Source organism: Plectropomus leopardus, chromosome 1 (genome assembly GCF_026936395.1).
Source record: "Plectropomus leopardus strain MGB_pleo_1.0 chromosome 1, ASM2693639v1, whole genome shotgun sequence".
Lineage (NCBI taxonomy): Eukaryota > Metazoa > Chordata > Actinopteri > Perciformes > Serranidae > Plectropomus > Plectropomus leopardus.
Window position 1 is genome coordinate 26,257,392 of NC_142176.1, and position 16,674 is coordinate 26,274,065.

A 16,674-nucleotide genomic window follows, 5' to 3' on the forward strand; every position below is an offset into this window, starting at 1 on the left:
TGCTTCTTTGCTCATTTTTTCCACATGTCAAATGTTTGTGTTTTTGGCTTTTTTTGCACCATTCTTTGCTATGGCGTGTGATTGCAGGCTATTTTATGCAATTTTTGAACAGTTTTCAGCTGTTTTTAGGACATGTCATATTTTGACATTTTTGCCATACTATAGCCTTGCTTCTTTGGTCATTTTTTCCATGTCATATTTTAGTGTTTTTGGCTATTTTTGCAAGAGTTTTTGCAATGGCGTGTCTCGGCAGGGTATTTTATGCGTTTTTCAACAGTTTTCAGCTGTTTTTGGGACATGTCATATTTTGACATGTTTGCCATACTATAGCCTTGCTATTTTGGTCATTTTTTCCACACGTCAAATTTCAGTGTTTTTGTTTATTTTTGCACCATTTTTTGCTATGCCATGTCTCTGCGGGCTATTTTATTCAGCTGACAGCATTTTACTGCTGTTTTTGGGATATGTAAGGTAAGGTTTCTTTTTCTTTTTTTGAGTGATTGATACCCAACATTGTTTATGTTTGACAACACCAAGAGATAAAACCCCACTTTGAGGGAGCATGTCCAGTCCCTCCCCTTTTGGGGGAACCTGGTTGGCTTTGGGAGCCTCTCTGGTACTACCCTCTCTTGTTTTTTGTGAGGTTTTATTCTCTCGAGATCAAAACCAGGCAGCAAATAGAAAGTTTGCTTCTGTCCAGCAACTTGTGTCTTTTTTGTCTTGTTTGGTGTTTTTAGCCACTCATTAGATTCTCAGAAGGATGAAATGAGAACACCTAAGGATGGTTGAAAAATGTTAAAACTGCTCAAGGCAGGCTTTATTCAAAGATAAAAATGTTACAAGAGTAAATGATAAGCAACAGTTACCTCACTCCCTTTTTACAGGAGCTGCATATACTGTCTTACACAAGGTCTAAGCAAGATGAAGCAGAAGCACAAAAAGCCCTGAAAAGCCCCACACAATGTTGTGCTCTTCCTCTTTACCTGGAGATCTGTCTCATCATCACTCTCTCCACTCTCTGTCTCTCCTCTTTGGCTTGCCTTGGGTGGCGTGTTCAAATAGAAGCTTCCGCCTGCTGCTTTAGGTGTCATGTTTGGGTAGAAGCTTCCTTCTCCTGCTGCAGGGGAGTTTTGACCCCTCCGTATGAAGTTTCTTGTCACTGTATGCACAGACGGCTGCTGCTGTTGGGTCATAAACATGTTACATATGCTCATAAGCCAGGGTGCAGCCGTTTGCATGTTCATGAGGGGATTCATGTCCCTCGGGGGGAATGGATTTGGGTGCAAGTTTCCACCCTTGGCTAGTCTCCCAACAGACATACTGAACTTTGTCATTTTCAGCCATTTTTTCAACATGCTAGACATTTTGGGAAATTTTTTCAACATTGTATACTATGACTATGCATCTCTACAGTCTATTTTATATATATATAATGTATTATATATATTGTTTTCAGACATTTTTAGGAGCAGTCAAAATTTGACTTTTTTTTCTACATACTGTACTATTACCTTTTTGGCCATTTTTTTGACATCCTAAATTATGAGGTTTTTGGAAATTTTTTTGCCTTTATTCCCGCCGCGTCTCTACAGTCTATTATATGTCGTTTTCAACCATTTTTAGGGTCAAAATTTGACTTTTTTTGACATACTATACTGTTGCCTGTTCGGCCATTTTTTGACATGCTAAATTATGAGGTTTGTGGCTTTTATTCCCACTTTGTATGCTATGACACATCTCTACAGGCAATTATTTGTTGTTTTCAGACATTTTTAGGAGCAGTCAAAATTTGACTTTTTTCGACATATTATACTATTGCCTTTTTGGCCATTTTTCTTTCATGCTAAATTTTAAGGTTTTTGGTCTTTTTTGGTGTTTATTCCCACTTTGTAAACTATGATGCGACTCTACTTGCTATTATATGTCGTTTTCAGCCATTTTTAGGAGTAGTCAAAATTTGACTTTTTTCGACATACTATACTATTGCCTTTTTGCCTATTTTTTTGACATGCTAAATTATGAGGTTTTTGGCCCTTTTTTTGCCTTTATTCCCACTTTTCTTACTATGATGCGTCTCTACAGTCTATTAGAAGTCTTTTTCAGCCATTTTTAGGAGCAGTCAAAATTTGACTTTTTTCAACATACTATACTATTGCCTTTTTGGCCATATTTTTTGTCATGCTAAATGATGAGGTTTTTGGCCTTTTTGGTCTTTATTCCCACTTTGTAAACTATGATGCGACTCTACTTGCTATTATATGTCGTTTTCAGCCATTTTTAAGACCAGTCAAAATTTGACTTTTTTCGACATACTATACTATTGCCTTTTTGGCCATTTTTCTCTCATGCTAAATTTGAAGGTTTTTGGCCTTTTTTGGCCTTTATTCCCACTTTTCTTACTATGGCACGTCTGTACAGTCTATTATATGTTGTTTTCAGCCATTTTTAGGAGCAGTCAAAATTTGACTTTTTTCAACATACTATACTATTGCCTTTTTGGCCATTTTTCTCTCATGCTAAATTTTAAGGTTTTTGGCCTTTTTTGGCCTTTATTCCCACTTTTCTTACTATGGCGCGTCTCTACAGTCTACTATATGTCGTTTTGAGCCATTTTTAGGAGTAGTCAAAATTTGACTTTTTTTCCGACATACTATACTATTGCCTTTTTGCTTATTTTTTTGACATGCTAAATTATGAGGTTTTTGGCCTTTTTTTCCCTTTATTCCCACTTTTCTTACTATGATGCGTCTCTACAGTCTATAAGAAGTCGTTTTCAGCCATTTTTAGGAGCAGTCAAAATTTGACTTTTTTTCGACATGCTATACTTTTGCCTTTTTGGCCATTTTTCTTTCACGCTAAATTTGAAGGTTTTTGGCCTTTTTGGTCTTTATTCCCACTTTGTAAACTATGATGCGACTCTACTTGCTATTATATGTCGTTTTCAGCCATTTTTAAGACCAGTCAAAATTTGACTTTTTTCGACATACTATACTATTGCCTTTTTGGCCATTTTTCTCTCATGCTAAATTTTAAGGTTTTTGGCCTTTTTTGGCCTTTATTCCCACTTTTCTTACTATGGCACGTCTGTACAGTCTATTATATGTTGTTTTCAGCCATTTTTAGGATCAGTCAAAATTTGAGTCTTTTCGCAATGTCTCTTAATGTTGGTTAAGATTTGGTTTTGAATGACATATTTCTTCATGACTTTTGACGACATAGTATGGTATGATGTTTTTCTCCTTTATTTTTGATGCCATACTATACTATGGCGTGTTTTGATGATTTCTTTGACAACATACTACACTTTTTTCACACAAACACGTTTTTCAGTGATTTTTGACGACATACTGTAATATGAAGTTTTTTAATCATTTTTTTAAACAACATCCTAGACTATGATGTTTTTTTGAAAGATTTCTGATGACATACTATACCATTTTTGATGATTATTAATGACATATTATACTATGAAATTTTTTTTAGGATTTTTCACAACATACCATACAATGAAGTTTTTGATGATTTTTGACAAAATACTACATTGACATTTCTTCATGATTTTTGAAGACATACTATACTGATGTATAGTTGAGCTAGAGGTCGGCCTTACTATGATGTTTTTACATGATATTTGACAACAATATATCTTGTCAACATGCTTTATTATGAAACACTGTACTATGACTGTTTTTATCATTGACAATAATATACAATGACATCTTTTCATAAATTTTGATTACATATCATGGATTTTTTTCCCATGATTTTTCATCACATACTATATATATTATGATGTTTTTCAAAATAATAAAGGCTGAAAACAATCTCAATAGTCACCATGCGGCTGCTGCTGCCAGGCTTGAGGATGAGACGGCGAGCAGAAATCCCTCCTTTTTAAAGGTCTTCCTCAGTCAGTATATGCCACCCCACCTGAAAGGAAAGCACACGATCAAAATCAAATGCAATGCACAACATAACCAGCAGGGCGTGTTGAGCATGTATTAATGACATTCGACACCACTAGTATTGACAAAATACAACATAATAACAAACTACACTATCTTTTTCATGATTTCTGTTGTGTACTATGCCATGAAATTTTTCCTGATTTTTGATGATATACTTCTGTGACTTTTTTTCTGATCATTTTTGATGACACACTAATGTGAATCACCACTTTTGATGACAATCTATACTGTTTTTTCATCATTTTTGATGGCGTACTATACTATGATGTTTAATTTTTGTTGAAACAAAATGTTAATTAGAAAAAGGCCATGAATTGCAAAAATCTTTATTTAAGGTACATTTGATTATAAGGCCAGTAGAGCTTTACATTTCTCAAAAAGAAAGGCAAGTGTCTCTCTTAATAGGAATGTAATTAGCCTGATACAAGTGCCACTCCATGGAAATGTACTAATGCCCAGACCTTGCAAATGAGTGGGCAGGTACTGTGAGAGTGGAATTAAAACACTGTAATCTCGCCTTCACTGCTCACATAATACAATACAAGTACTTTATCTCATCTCAGGTGTCTGAAGCACATCTACACAGATGTACTTAAACTCTGAAGGCTTTGAACACCAATAATTTTGTTGATGTGGGCTCGGGAGGTACGGATGGAATGTGTTTTTTATTGTCATTTTATCCAATTATATTATTGTTACGCTAATAGGGCATGGCAGATTAGAATAGACAATACACCAGAAAAGATCATTAGCCCTCCTGTCCATTAAGCCGATCTATCAGTGCTCAGCTTTTCCTAAAGGAAGGTCGTAATCAAAGCTCATGCTGCTGCTCTGGGTAAAAGTAAAACATAAATCAATTTTTAAACAGAACTCAAAGTGACTGGCGTTTTAAATGTGAGATCATACTAAACTCCCTGTGCTGGCGTTCTCACTTCTTTAACCTTTGATTTCATATTTCAGTACGTGGTCTCCCTGGACCAGGGCAGGTTTGCCAGTCTGACGATCAAAGGCGTTTCCATGGAGGATTCTGGCAGATATACCATGATTGTCCAGAACAAATATGGAGGGGAGTCTGTGGATATAGTGGTGAGTGTCACTGCTGTGTACCGCAAATGACTGGATTTACTCACAGCTGTGGAATTTCTCCGACCATCTGTGGCACAAATCTTATCTTTTGATTGGGGCCAAACAGTAAGATAGATAGATACTAGATCCTGATCTAGTAAATTATTTACCTATGATTCAAAATTATGTGTTTAAATGATGCACAATGCCATGATGCAGCCAGTTCTCACTGCAAACTCGTCAAATACAGCTGCTTGCTCAGTGATTTTGGTGTCAGACACCGATGCCAAAAACCACCTTTTGTGGTATTATGATACGCTGGTGGACGATGTCAATTTTAACGCAGGCAGACAGGACCTTTCGCAACAGTATGATAGGCTGTCTGCCAGCTGAATAGCATCAGCTTGAAAAAGCTGCCTATAACAACTTAATATAAGGAGCTGAAAAGGTCCCATAGAGAAGGTGGGAGGGGTCCAACAAATCCCAGACATTCACCCCGGACCCCACTGTTCGCTTCCGGCATGAATGTTGAGCTAAACCATTATTTTCTAAACCTAACCCTGTGCTTGTGTTGCACAAAGAAATAAAAGTAAATATGAGGTGATGTACCAACACTGTAAGTTTATTTTGAAAAAGTCTGTAACCATCTAACGAGCAGAAACTGTATCCCTGTGAAAAGTGTATTTTGAAAAGACACAATGACAACAAGGGGTTTCACAGGCGTAAATTACTGTCCCGGAACGTCTACAACAAATGCAGGAGGATACTAAGCAATGATATTTGTCGAGTTTGGACGAGAATGTGTTGCAAACACGTTTGGGAAATGTTTGCAAAATAATAACATTATGTCTGATTTTGCTACTCCAGGTCAGTGTGTACCGTCACGGAGAGAAAATCCCTGAGGCGAAACCAACTCTGACCCCCAAAACAATCATCCCTCCAAAACTCCCTATTGAGATCCCTCAGCCTAAGACCCAGCCTGCTCCTAGCCCTGCTCCCTCAGCTCCTAGCCCCGCACCTCCTAAGGCAGCAGCTGGAAGAGGAGTGAAGAGCCCCACTCCTACCAGGAGGAAGTAGAAAGCATCATAAATGAAGAAGAAACATATTCACACACTGGTGCACATGTAAACCACTATCTTTCATTGGTATTCTCTACCTGGACAAACATAAAAAGCCTTGAATGAAATGGAGCTAACACTATTGGCTTTGCATTGGACAGACAAGAAAGCACTGAGAACTAAAGTAACAGTAACTGATAAAGTAAGCAAAAAATGAAAAAGAAAAAGTACTCCTGTGATATCAATGTATGAAAACAAAATAAACTCAAATGGATAAAAGCAGTCCATATCTGACCATGACTTAATTAGAAATGAATTCTTTAATTGAAATGAACTGAAATTAAACTTGAATAAAGCTGAAATTTCATTAAAGCCATTGCTGGAAAAAGACTGAAATGTGTTTTAAATTGATGCTGCAATGTATGTGAAGCAGAACAATTAAATATGTATAAAGAGTATTTTGTGGCTCACCATCATGGAGACATGGTGGCCCTCAGAACTGCTCACTGTTTCAAAACATGTTACAATATAAAAAAAACATACCATAAAAATGAGAAACAATAGCTTTGATAAAATCATCAGTATGCTGCTGATGAGACCTTATTCGTTGATGCCTGCATTTCTTAATTCCCCTGTCACACAGCGTCACCACCACTACCACCATCCTTTCCTTTGAAGATGGGGCCAAGCCAAGTATGGCCCTGTGGAGAGAGGTGGGCCCACTCTGCCTGTAGAGAGGGGCAGCTCTGCATATGATCAATGGTTTGGCTCAGTCTCACGGTTGTGAGACGTGGATTTTACATGAGAGATTTCATTAACGTGTCTCAGAAAATCTTGCTCACATGCTTTCCTCAGGATGTTCATGCACAAAACAACATGGGTTTAGCAGCACTGCAAACAACCAACAAGATGAATATTCATACTATTCACTTTTTAATACATCCTTGAAGCTACAGGCTGAAACTTTGACACAAATAACTTTTTATTACATCAAACTGTCACTCTGTCCACACAGCAGTGAATGAGAAAGATAATCTATGAAAAAAAATCATGTTTTTCTACCTCCTTGTAGCGCTATTAATGGCAATGTAAACAACCAATCAGAGCCAAGCAGTCTCTATTGCAGCTGACAATAATTTCAATCACTGCTCATGAACTGCGATCAAACTGTCAAACTAGGCAGCACTGATCAAATATGAATGAAGACTCCGTTACTGCATTGCCTCTTTCTCTACTCAACATTTTCAGAAACATCGATTAATGTAAAATGAGAAAGTTGGTTCAGCCAGGGGTGCTTGGTGCATTGCTTGACTATTTTCAACATGGTGGCCGAGTCCCAAACTCTCTCATTTTACAGCTAAAGAGTACACTAACATGTTTCCGAAAACATTTTAGGCGAGAAATAGGCAATGCAGTAACAGAATATCATTTGATCTTTTGATCTTTTATTAGACCTGCGCTGACCACAGTTCACAAAGTGATTGACAGAGGTGTAAGAGACTTACCGGCTCTGACCGGTTGTTTTCAGTGCGCCATGGTAAATTCGAGCAAATACCATTACAGGCAACAGGAGAAGGAAGGACATGATTTTTTTCCACAGACGGTCTCATTTAGTGCTGTGTGAATATAGTGACAGTTTCAGCAAATATGACAAAAAGTCATTTTCAAAAAAGTTACCATGTGGAGCTTTAGGAAATTATACAGATTTTCACAAAGACGGTGTTAACACAGGTACAGAGAGAAATAGGTCGGGCTGTACAAAGCCATAATTATGCTCCCACCTCTGTCAACTGCTGGCTGCAAATATATAACACCGTCCTCCTTAACATCACCATGGTGAGATATTGAACATGCCGAGGATCAGCTGGCAGTGAATCACCACTTAGTAAACCAGAGCCGTGGAGCAGCACTGTCACACTAACACTGGCGCCACTGAAAACTGTCAGAACCGATTTCTGCTTAAAACCAACTTTGACTGTTATCACGCATCTGTGGAAAATCTACATGTATTCTACTTTACAGCTAAATATCAATTATGTATAATCCTCCTGGTCAAGCAGCCAACAGCAGAAAGACACTACGCTGCTGTAAGTAGTCAGGTTTAAAGTGCAGGAAGTAGTGATGGCAGAGCTGATGAAAAGATGGCTGATGAGATTTGTGGTTCATTAAAGCTGATGAGAGGAGAAGAGCAGACGGAGAGGAGAGAGGGAGGGGAGGAGGGTAACTTCATTGTTTCTGTGTTTGCCGTTGCTAATAAAAGAAAGAGATTACACTTTGCTGAGCCTGTTTATTCATTCTGTCAGAGAGAAAGGGACCGAGAACAAGAGATGGATTGTGAGAAAAACCCGAGTAATGGAGAGACTGAGAGAGAGAGAAAGTGAGACTGCAAGATTGCTGTTGTTTTGCGTTACTTTTGCTGCTGATGCGTCTGCTCTGGCGGCATGAGACAAGTCTTGTCAAGCTTGTTAACAAGTTGAGAATGAGTAGACTGATTGAACGAAACGCAGAAAGTAAGGGGTGCTGTTTTGGGTGCAAGTTATTTTTGCTATCACTGCTGTTGTCGTGCTTTTTGGACATGAAGACAAATCTCATGTCATAAATCGTGAAAGTGTGAAAGTAACAGACAGAGACAAAGCGTGTGAGCGATGAATGTAGATAATTCAGTGTTGCGTGGCAATAAAGGAATTCTGAAGTGCAACAGAGAAAGAAAGGAAGGGGACGAGACTTGTGTGTATTAGAGAGAGCGGGGGGGCGGGGGGAGACAGAGATCTGAATCATTTTGATGTTTCGCTGATCATCTGCTGTGAGATCATTTTCCTGACTTTTTAATTAATTTTCACATTTTTAATCAACATAATTACTGAGAATCCAAATGTTACCATGACAACCAACTTTTAATTTCAATAAACTTGGAGAAAAGGACCCATCTCTGTTAAACGCTCAGACAGCTTGCGCACTCACAGACACACAAACAGATGCATACGTGCAGACGCATCAGCCGCGCACACGAGCGTAAGTACACACGCACATATACACACACATATAGATGGCTGCTATCTAAATGGAATAGCTAGCCAGTACTGATAGCATGAAATTGTGTTTCCAAATATAACACCGTGTCATTGGAGTGTGAGTGTGTGTGTGTGTGTGTGTGTGTGTGTGTGTGTGTGTGTGTGTGTGTGTGTGTATGGGTGTGTAGAAAAACAAGACTATAGAATATATGATCTTCTAAAGTTGTCCACATGGGGGCACTATGGTAACATGCACACACACTCAGACACTGTTACTCACTTTTAGGCACATGCACACACTTACACACACTTACACACACACACACACACACACACACACACACACACACACACACACACACACACACACACGGATAGACAGGCCTGTCCTAATTAAAGCAGCGCTGTTCAAACAATGAGATAAACTAGGAGCAGAGACATTTTGTGGGTGTGCACTGAGAGAGCCACATTTTAAAATACTGCTATGATGCACACATGTACATACACGTAGACATTTTTAATTTGCAATTTACATTGTGGTGGTAAATGCTGACAATTATTGCGATGATGATATTGATTACTGCTGATTTTTGCCAAAAAGAAAGAGGAGGAGGGATGTGAGGACCAAGGAAAGGAGGAAAGAGGCAAAAGAGGAACTAATAAATGACAGAGTGAAAGAGGAGAAACAAGCACCGTGGTATTCTGCAAGCCTGTCTCGCTGTTTTACCCAAGATGATCATTTCTTTATTTTGTTGGGAGGAGAAAGAGAGCTATAGGAGAAAGGTAAGGAAGGTGAGGGTAGTGCAGAGAGGGAGGGGTAGAAAGTTGAGAGAGTGCAGAGAGGGAGCAATAACGGAGAGGACGAGATTTGGGAGACAAAAGGAGGAAGAAGAGAGGGAAAGAGGGAAACAAGCTGGAGAGAAGATGAGAGAGGGAGACAAAAAAGGTGAATTGATTAAACCTCTGGACTATAAAATGGGACCTGATTCTGAAAGTGCACTGCATCAGATACACATTGTTGGCACCTTTTATGTCTCTCACTACAATCAGACCACAGTGGGATGTCACACACTGAAATAAACCTGCTTGTTTCTGATTCATCAACCATGTCAGCACCTCCAATCTCACAGGAGCTCTCACACCAATCAAGAAAGTCAATCGGCAAATGCTGGATGGTAAATAAAAAGTCTGACATAATCAAGATAGCTGGACTGTGTCTGCTCATTGATCAGAGCGCTATAGATTGAATTTGTAAACCCCTCACGCTACCAGATAATCCTGGCTGACCATCGTTCTTGTCCAACCTCTGGTCGGGATTTCCCCTCAGATTGGTGGCAAATCTAGACTAAATCAGCCCAGTAATCCTCCACTGTGCCCCCAGCTTTACTACTGCGACGTTTGTTCTGAGCAATACAAATGAAGTCATACAGACAATATGAAGTCAAGCTGATCACAGAAAGAGCAAAGGGCAGGGACAGAGGTGAGGAGGATGAGACAGAGAAATGAGGAGGGAAGGAGAGACAATGTGAAAAACGTGGGAAAAAATTTAAGCGGTTGAGTTGCTTTTACATATACAACAGCTCTACGGCTGTACTAATAGAGAATCTAGAACTCGTTCCACATTGTCAGATCCATCGCAATCACATGCCTCCGACACATAAATTCCTTTTCACAGTAATGGCGTGTTTTCCTGACAGGAAATGCAAAACAAAGATGTCAAACTTGCTGGAAACGTGTAACAAGAAGGAGGTGAGTTCCCACACATTTTCACCAATTAACGTTCTAAACTTCTAAAAAATATTTTACTCCATTCCCATGACTTTACAATAGGTAGACCTACAGTGATACAGGTAAACATAAATAAACACATAACTCTCAGGCATCTGCAGATAAGCAAACTTCCTAGTCCTTGCAAACTGTACTGTGTTGACTTTCCTGCCGCCAAATAGCTGCAAATATCAACTGACCAGAAAAGCACATATCGGTACGTCACAAAACGTCAAGATCATGTCCCTTTTTGGGGGACAGAAACCAAAAGATCCTGCAATTTGATGTGTTTGGATTGAAATTTTGTGTGTGTATGCATTTACATTTTTTTGAACAAATATCAGGTGTGTGAAAATATATAAAAATAGTTTTTTGCGACCCTGCCTGAACATGAGCATCTGTGATACCGTAGCCTTGACAACTGCACGATGCTTGTCTGGTCTATGTGTATCACATAATATTAGTAACGTTTCAACTGACATGCAGCGCAGCACTACATTTTAAAACAGTAGCACAAGGAACATTTACGCATAACTTGAAACGTGCTTTGGAATTTTTAAAAATATTTAGCCAAAACAATGTATCTTCAAAAGTTGTCCAAAACATTCTGTTAATTCCAAACCATTTCCAGGCCTTGAAATTAGTTTTTCTAATTTTCATGAGTGAAACCTGAAAGAATCATGGCTGAGAGGAATAGATGGTCCACAGCCTGGCTTCATTTCACAAAGCAAGACGACTACAGCGCTGCTTATAATGTCTGTTAAACTGACCATTTCAAAATAGTGTAGAGACACCAGTCATATGCTAAAACATCTTTCTGTGCAATATGGGCTTAAATTCAAGGAATGCCATGTGTCTGACACTCTATACACGACTGCCTCCCAACAGGGCAGCATGTCCGTTACTGAGGGTAAAGATCCTGTGTTAAAGCAACATTAGTGTCACACAGGCAGAGAAGGTTTTTTTCTTTAACTAAGAAAATATGAATAAAAACAAACACTGTACAAATACTCTCTCATTCCATCCTTTTTAGATGATGATAGATTGTTGCTGATAATGCAGAAAGCCTGTGTGGGACTATTCTTTTCCCACACCGATGATAAATCAAGAATCAATTAGGGAGAATTGGACCAACAAGCAGAATCGATAATGGCATTGGTATAACTATAATCGTATCAATTTATCTGTATGTACTAGTCTTTGGCTGGCTCGGCTACCAAAATAGTCTCATGAGATGAGAGCAGATTAGATTCATGCTGACTATTAATCCAATCATTGGATATCTTTTCTTCAGACATGATTCTTGTGAAAAAAAAATCTTGCGTTAGTTTAATCACCAACTCATGTTCAAAACTCATTCTGTAAACGTAAAGGCTGCATTTGCAGTAGGAAATGACTCATCTTAACAAGGAGGCAAGCTTAATGTTCACATCTGGTTTATTTCTAGTGATATTAAGTGATGCATTGCAGAAAAACATGCTTCTCTCTGCAGGGAAGCCAGGTAGCTCATCTACACAGCAGCTCCCCTGGAGCTCATAGTGACTCAGTGTCTGGCTGTTGGAGGCTTCAGCAGGGCAGATGCTTGTCAACATGGGGACTTAAACCCTGGATCTCTGGTCCAAGGACAGCGCACCTACTTGCCATTCCACTCTGCAGCTCTAATGCCACTCTGCTAGGACTGTGGACTCTCACATGCATTAAATCCAGAGGCATTGTTTGTGTCAACACCATGCAATCATTTTCTAGACTGAACGCGTAGGATGTGCTCTCAGTAAAGCTATGTTGGAAGGGGTCGTACAATGCCTCATTGTTTAATAAAAACCTAAAAGCCCATGCAAGCTCTCGTCTTCACTTCACATTACAGACATGAAAGTTCGTATGATTGGAGTCCCCAGATTGCTCACATTTATGAATGCGACTCATCATGTGTCTGAGCCTGTGTTGCCCTGCTCTCAGTGGAAATGGAGGAGAGAGAGTGGGCAGGGAAATTGACAAGTGAAACTTAGAAAGGGTAGTTTGAATGGAGTCTGTGAGAAAGGAAGACAATGTGAATGATGTGGGATTGTTAACTTCGGTTGCTTATTCCAGGAATGCTGATTTAAAAAAAAAAAAAAAAAAACCATGGTAGACTCATTTGACAGCACTGCTCCTCTACCCCCAACAGCTGAATTACTAACAAAAATGAAGTCTCCTCAGTCTGTCTGCCTCTATCTCCCTCTAACTTGTATCGCTCCACTTTCTATTCATTTCTACCCCCTTTCTTCCTCTATTTCTTCTCTTTCTCAGTCTCTCCTCCCTCTCTCATTTTTTTCACTCCTTCTCCAATCACTGTGAAATTGCAAGGAGGCTGGTTGGGGATTTTTCTGACAGAGAAATTTGGCTCCGATCAGAATCACTAGCGAGCATTCCTGCATTCCTTTCCCAATTTAAATGATTTTGCAGCTTCATAGGCACACCCACCCAGACAGCCAGGCATACTCACGTTGACACTTTGCAAGCCTCCTGCCCTCTCTTTATCTTTTGCACGTGCTTACTCTTTCATTTCTCTCTCTCTGTCACACATACGAACACACACATAGAAAACACAATTCAGAGCTAAAACTAGTGCCACTGGCGAGGAGCCAACAAGCAGGAGCCCATACAGTTGCTTCACTGACTGTAGGTGGCTGAGAAAACACAAGAGACATGAAAGAAGAGAGGCTGCAGCTGGAAGAAGAGACAGCGACAGGAAAGCAGATAGATGGAGTGACAGTTTGGCAAAGTGTATCATTAAAACCAGAATAACAAATTTATTCTGGTGTATATCTGTGTTGCAGAATGCACCATTATGCACACACTGACAATAATGTGCCTTATTTTCTCCCAAACCACATGCAGATGAATTTTGAGCTCCTTGGAAACAGCAATGTCCTTGATGCATGTCAACATGTGGAAATCACACAGACAAAAGAAGCTGTCGAGCCTGTTGGTAATTTTCATTTTTCACTTGATGTGTAGGGGCAAGCTGTCTCACTGAGATTATTATGTGAAGGCAGCACACCAGGTTTTCCTCACCTGCCTGTTTCAGGCATCAGATGTTCTTCTTGACTTTTTGCGCTGAACTGCCAATTCACGGTGAACAGGTGTCTGCACCTCCTCAGGCTAAGAGGGCAGATTCAGAGAAGGACGCTTCATCGTAATCAGCCACTTCAAATTCAACTTCGCACCCTGACTCAGAAGTCATCAAGCCATCAGCTGCAAAGGGCACAGCCAAGACTCGAAAGCATTCATCCATTTTTTGATTTCAAGACAATGTATCATTTTCAGATATAAAATGTTTAGCCTTTAGTGGTGTAATGTAACTAGGTACTCTAATACTCAATGACTGCACTTACTGAAGTCAAGTACAACTTCGAGCTCCACACATTGAACTTCTACTCAACTACATTTCAGAGGGAAATACTGCACTTTTTACTCAGCTTAAGTTCTTTGACAGCTACAGTTCTTAGTTAAAAAAAATTAAGATTTTATATACAAAACATGACCAGGGCCCTAAAATATGAGGCAAGCATACTTAAGGTGTCCTTCCATTCTAGCTACACTAACCCTAACTGTCTGGATAACCAGTACCACCAAACTGGTTACTAAGTAACTCAGTCAAATCCAGGTTTACCTATCCAGCAGAATCATGTTCATGTGAAAGAGGCAGGGCTGAGTATGATATAACAAGTCATAGTGTAGTACGTCACAAAAAGTCATAGTGTAGTATGTCATAAAAAAGTAATTGTATGGTATGACATAAAAAGTAATAATATAGTATGTAACAAAAAAGTCATAATTGAGTATTTAAGAAGCTTTATGCAAAATATAGAGCGTCTACACACAACTCAACATGGGGGTATCTGACCCAGCAAGTAACGGTGCAAATATCATAAACAGTGCTGACAGAGCTAATGGTGTTGATCAGGGTGGAACTGAGGGTAGGTGCATTTCTGTGCACACGTTGTCCCGATATCAGCAGTAACAAACGTATGAGCCCAGTGAAAAGCGCTGGCAATGAGATACACACCTGCACTAACATGCACATGCCGCCAGACCGGATTACCACAATAAACCGCAGAGAGGCTCAGATTACAACACACACAAACAAAATGCGCAATTTCATTTTCTACTCAGGATGCCATTTTCCCCTTTTTCTCTACAATGAGCGAGTTTGCTGCCATATCAATGCTCTGAATGTCACATACAGAACCTTTCATAACGAGCGTCATTGTCCATTAATTAAGTATTACATATGATGTGAGACGACACAGTGAAACTAATTACCTGCAGGGAGCCAATTAACACTGTGTGGATTATTTTTCTATAAAAAAAGACAGTCTTATACTCTTATTTCCACTTCTCATCACACAGATGTCTGAAATTATTCTGAGCTGCAGTGGTGAATTCAAAGTGTAAAATCATTAACACTGTCAGTTCTCATTCAGGGGATAAAATTAACTTTGCACAATTAAAATGCTGCTAAAATCATCATGATGTGTTTACTGTCATAAACCATCTCTCCGTTTGTCCGAAGCTCCATTTATCCAGTGTTAAACCTTCAGCTTTAAAGCAGTGTAACGCTGACCTGACCATTTACACCTCCCTCCACATTTGTCACACGGTCAAATGGAGGCACTGGCATTTTTATTTTCTGCCTTATCTTTTCAGGTGCGAGTGCCTCTTTTGCTCCTGCCGTTGGTGTCTCACTTTCTGAGACCTGTAGCACACTAATACTGCGGGATGATAAAATGTTGCAGACTCTCTGCTTGTGGCACTCAGTTCGACAGTGAGCCAAAAGGGCATGTGAGCCCTCATTAGTTGATAGCACAATAACACAACAAAAGCATTTAGTGTGTCCTGGTGTGTCAGCCTTCTTCAAGAAATCTGACAATGAAAATTTGGAGGGGTGTACTACCAAAAATGTACATGATTTTTGCGCTTAACAGTTTTTGCAACTGCTGTTTGGACAATTAAAATACAGGAGTTAGATATGGCGTACATATGTTGATCACATAAAAGAAAAACTATCACGAGGTAATTTCAAAATACTATCTCTATTTTTTAGTAAACTTGGGTGTCTTGCCCCATTCGGAAGGAGCATCATCAGGGCTCGGTCTGTACCAAAAGGTCCATTTAGCCAAATCATAAGTAATGCAGGTCCATTTAAGCCAAATGTCTACACCATCAGTTTGCAAATATTTCTCACATTACAAAACAAATTCAAAAGCAAATGATTTAATCATGTCATGGTTATGACAGTATCAGCCTTGCTAATGCAGTGTTTCCCACAGAATCAGAACATATGTGTCAAGGAAGCTGAAGTGACGGGCTGGAAATGATGATGATGATGTCAGCAAACTCACACTTTTTAAAAAATATAATTGTGTACCTTTCTTTAACATTTTGTGCCCATTCTAAATTTGGACGTTTCTGTGGGTCCATGAATGTAGCTCAGGCAAAACTCTTAGTGAATTATTTTAAGCCCTCAGCAGCAGCTTGAGTTGCTGGGTGGACAATTGATGTGCTGACCCGGTCAGTGCTGATCAGATCGATGGATGAGAGAAAAGACAGAGTGAGTAAATGAAAACTTTCAGACCCTGCACAATGAACGGTTAGGTTTCACTTTCACTGCCCCTGATGTTCTGCTGCTCTGTCTGTGACAACAGCACGCTCTGTGCAAGAGTGTGGTGAGGTGAATAATGGCACTGTAGTATTTAAATAGTGCTAGAAAATATATTTGTGGCAGAGGATGTGTATTTGTGGCAGGCCGCGACAAATAAAGAA

At 39.4% G+C, this 16,674-nt stretch overlaps 1 protein-coding gene and 1 long non-coding RNA gene across 3 annotated transcripts in view; one reads left to right on the forward strand and one right to left on the reverse strand.

Moving 5' to 3' along the window:
- The window catches only part of myom2b (myomesin 2b), a 71,122-nt gene extending 64,641 nt beyond the window's left edge, over positions 1-6,481 (forward strand). For both annotated transcript variants that reach the window (XM_042504297.2, XM_088078892.1), the window contains 2 exons: positions 4,929-5,054; positions 5,901-6,481. In XM_042504297.2, the coding sequence (XP_042360231.1) occupies positions 4,929-5,054; positions 5,901-6,110 (336 nt within the window). In that variant the 3' untranslated portion in view covers positions 6,111-6,481. The remainder of the gene's footprint in view (positions 1-4,928; positions 5,055-5,900) is intronic.
- LOC148190429 (uncharacterized) overlaps positions 786-16,674 on the reverse strand; it is a 38,963-nt gene continuing 23,074 nt past the window's right edge. The window contains exons 2-3 of the long non-coding RNA XR_015776802.1: positions 3,838-3,930; positions 786-1,181 (exon numbers count right to left, since the gene is read on the reverse strand). This is a non-coding gene — a long non-coding RNA (uncharacterized LOC148190429). The remainder of the gene's footprint in view (positions 1,182-3,837; positions 3,931-16,674) is intronic.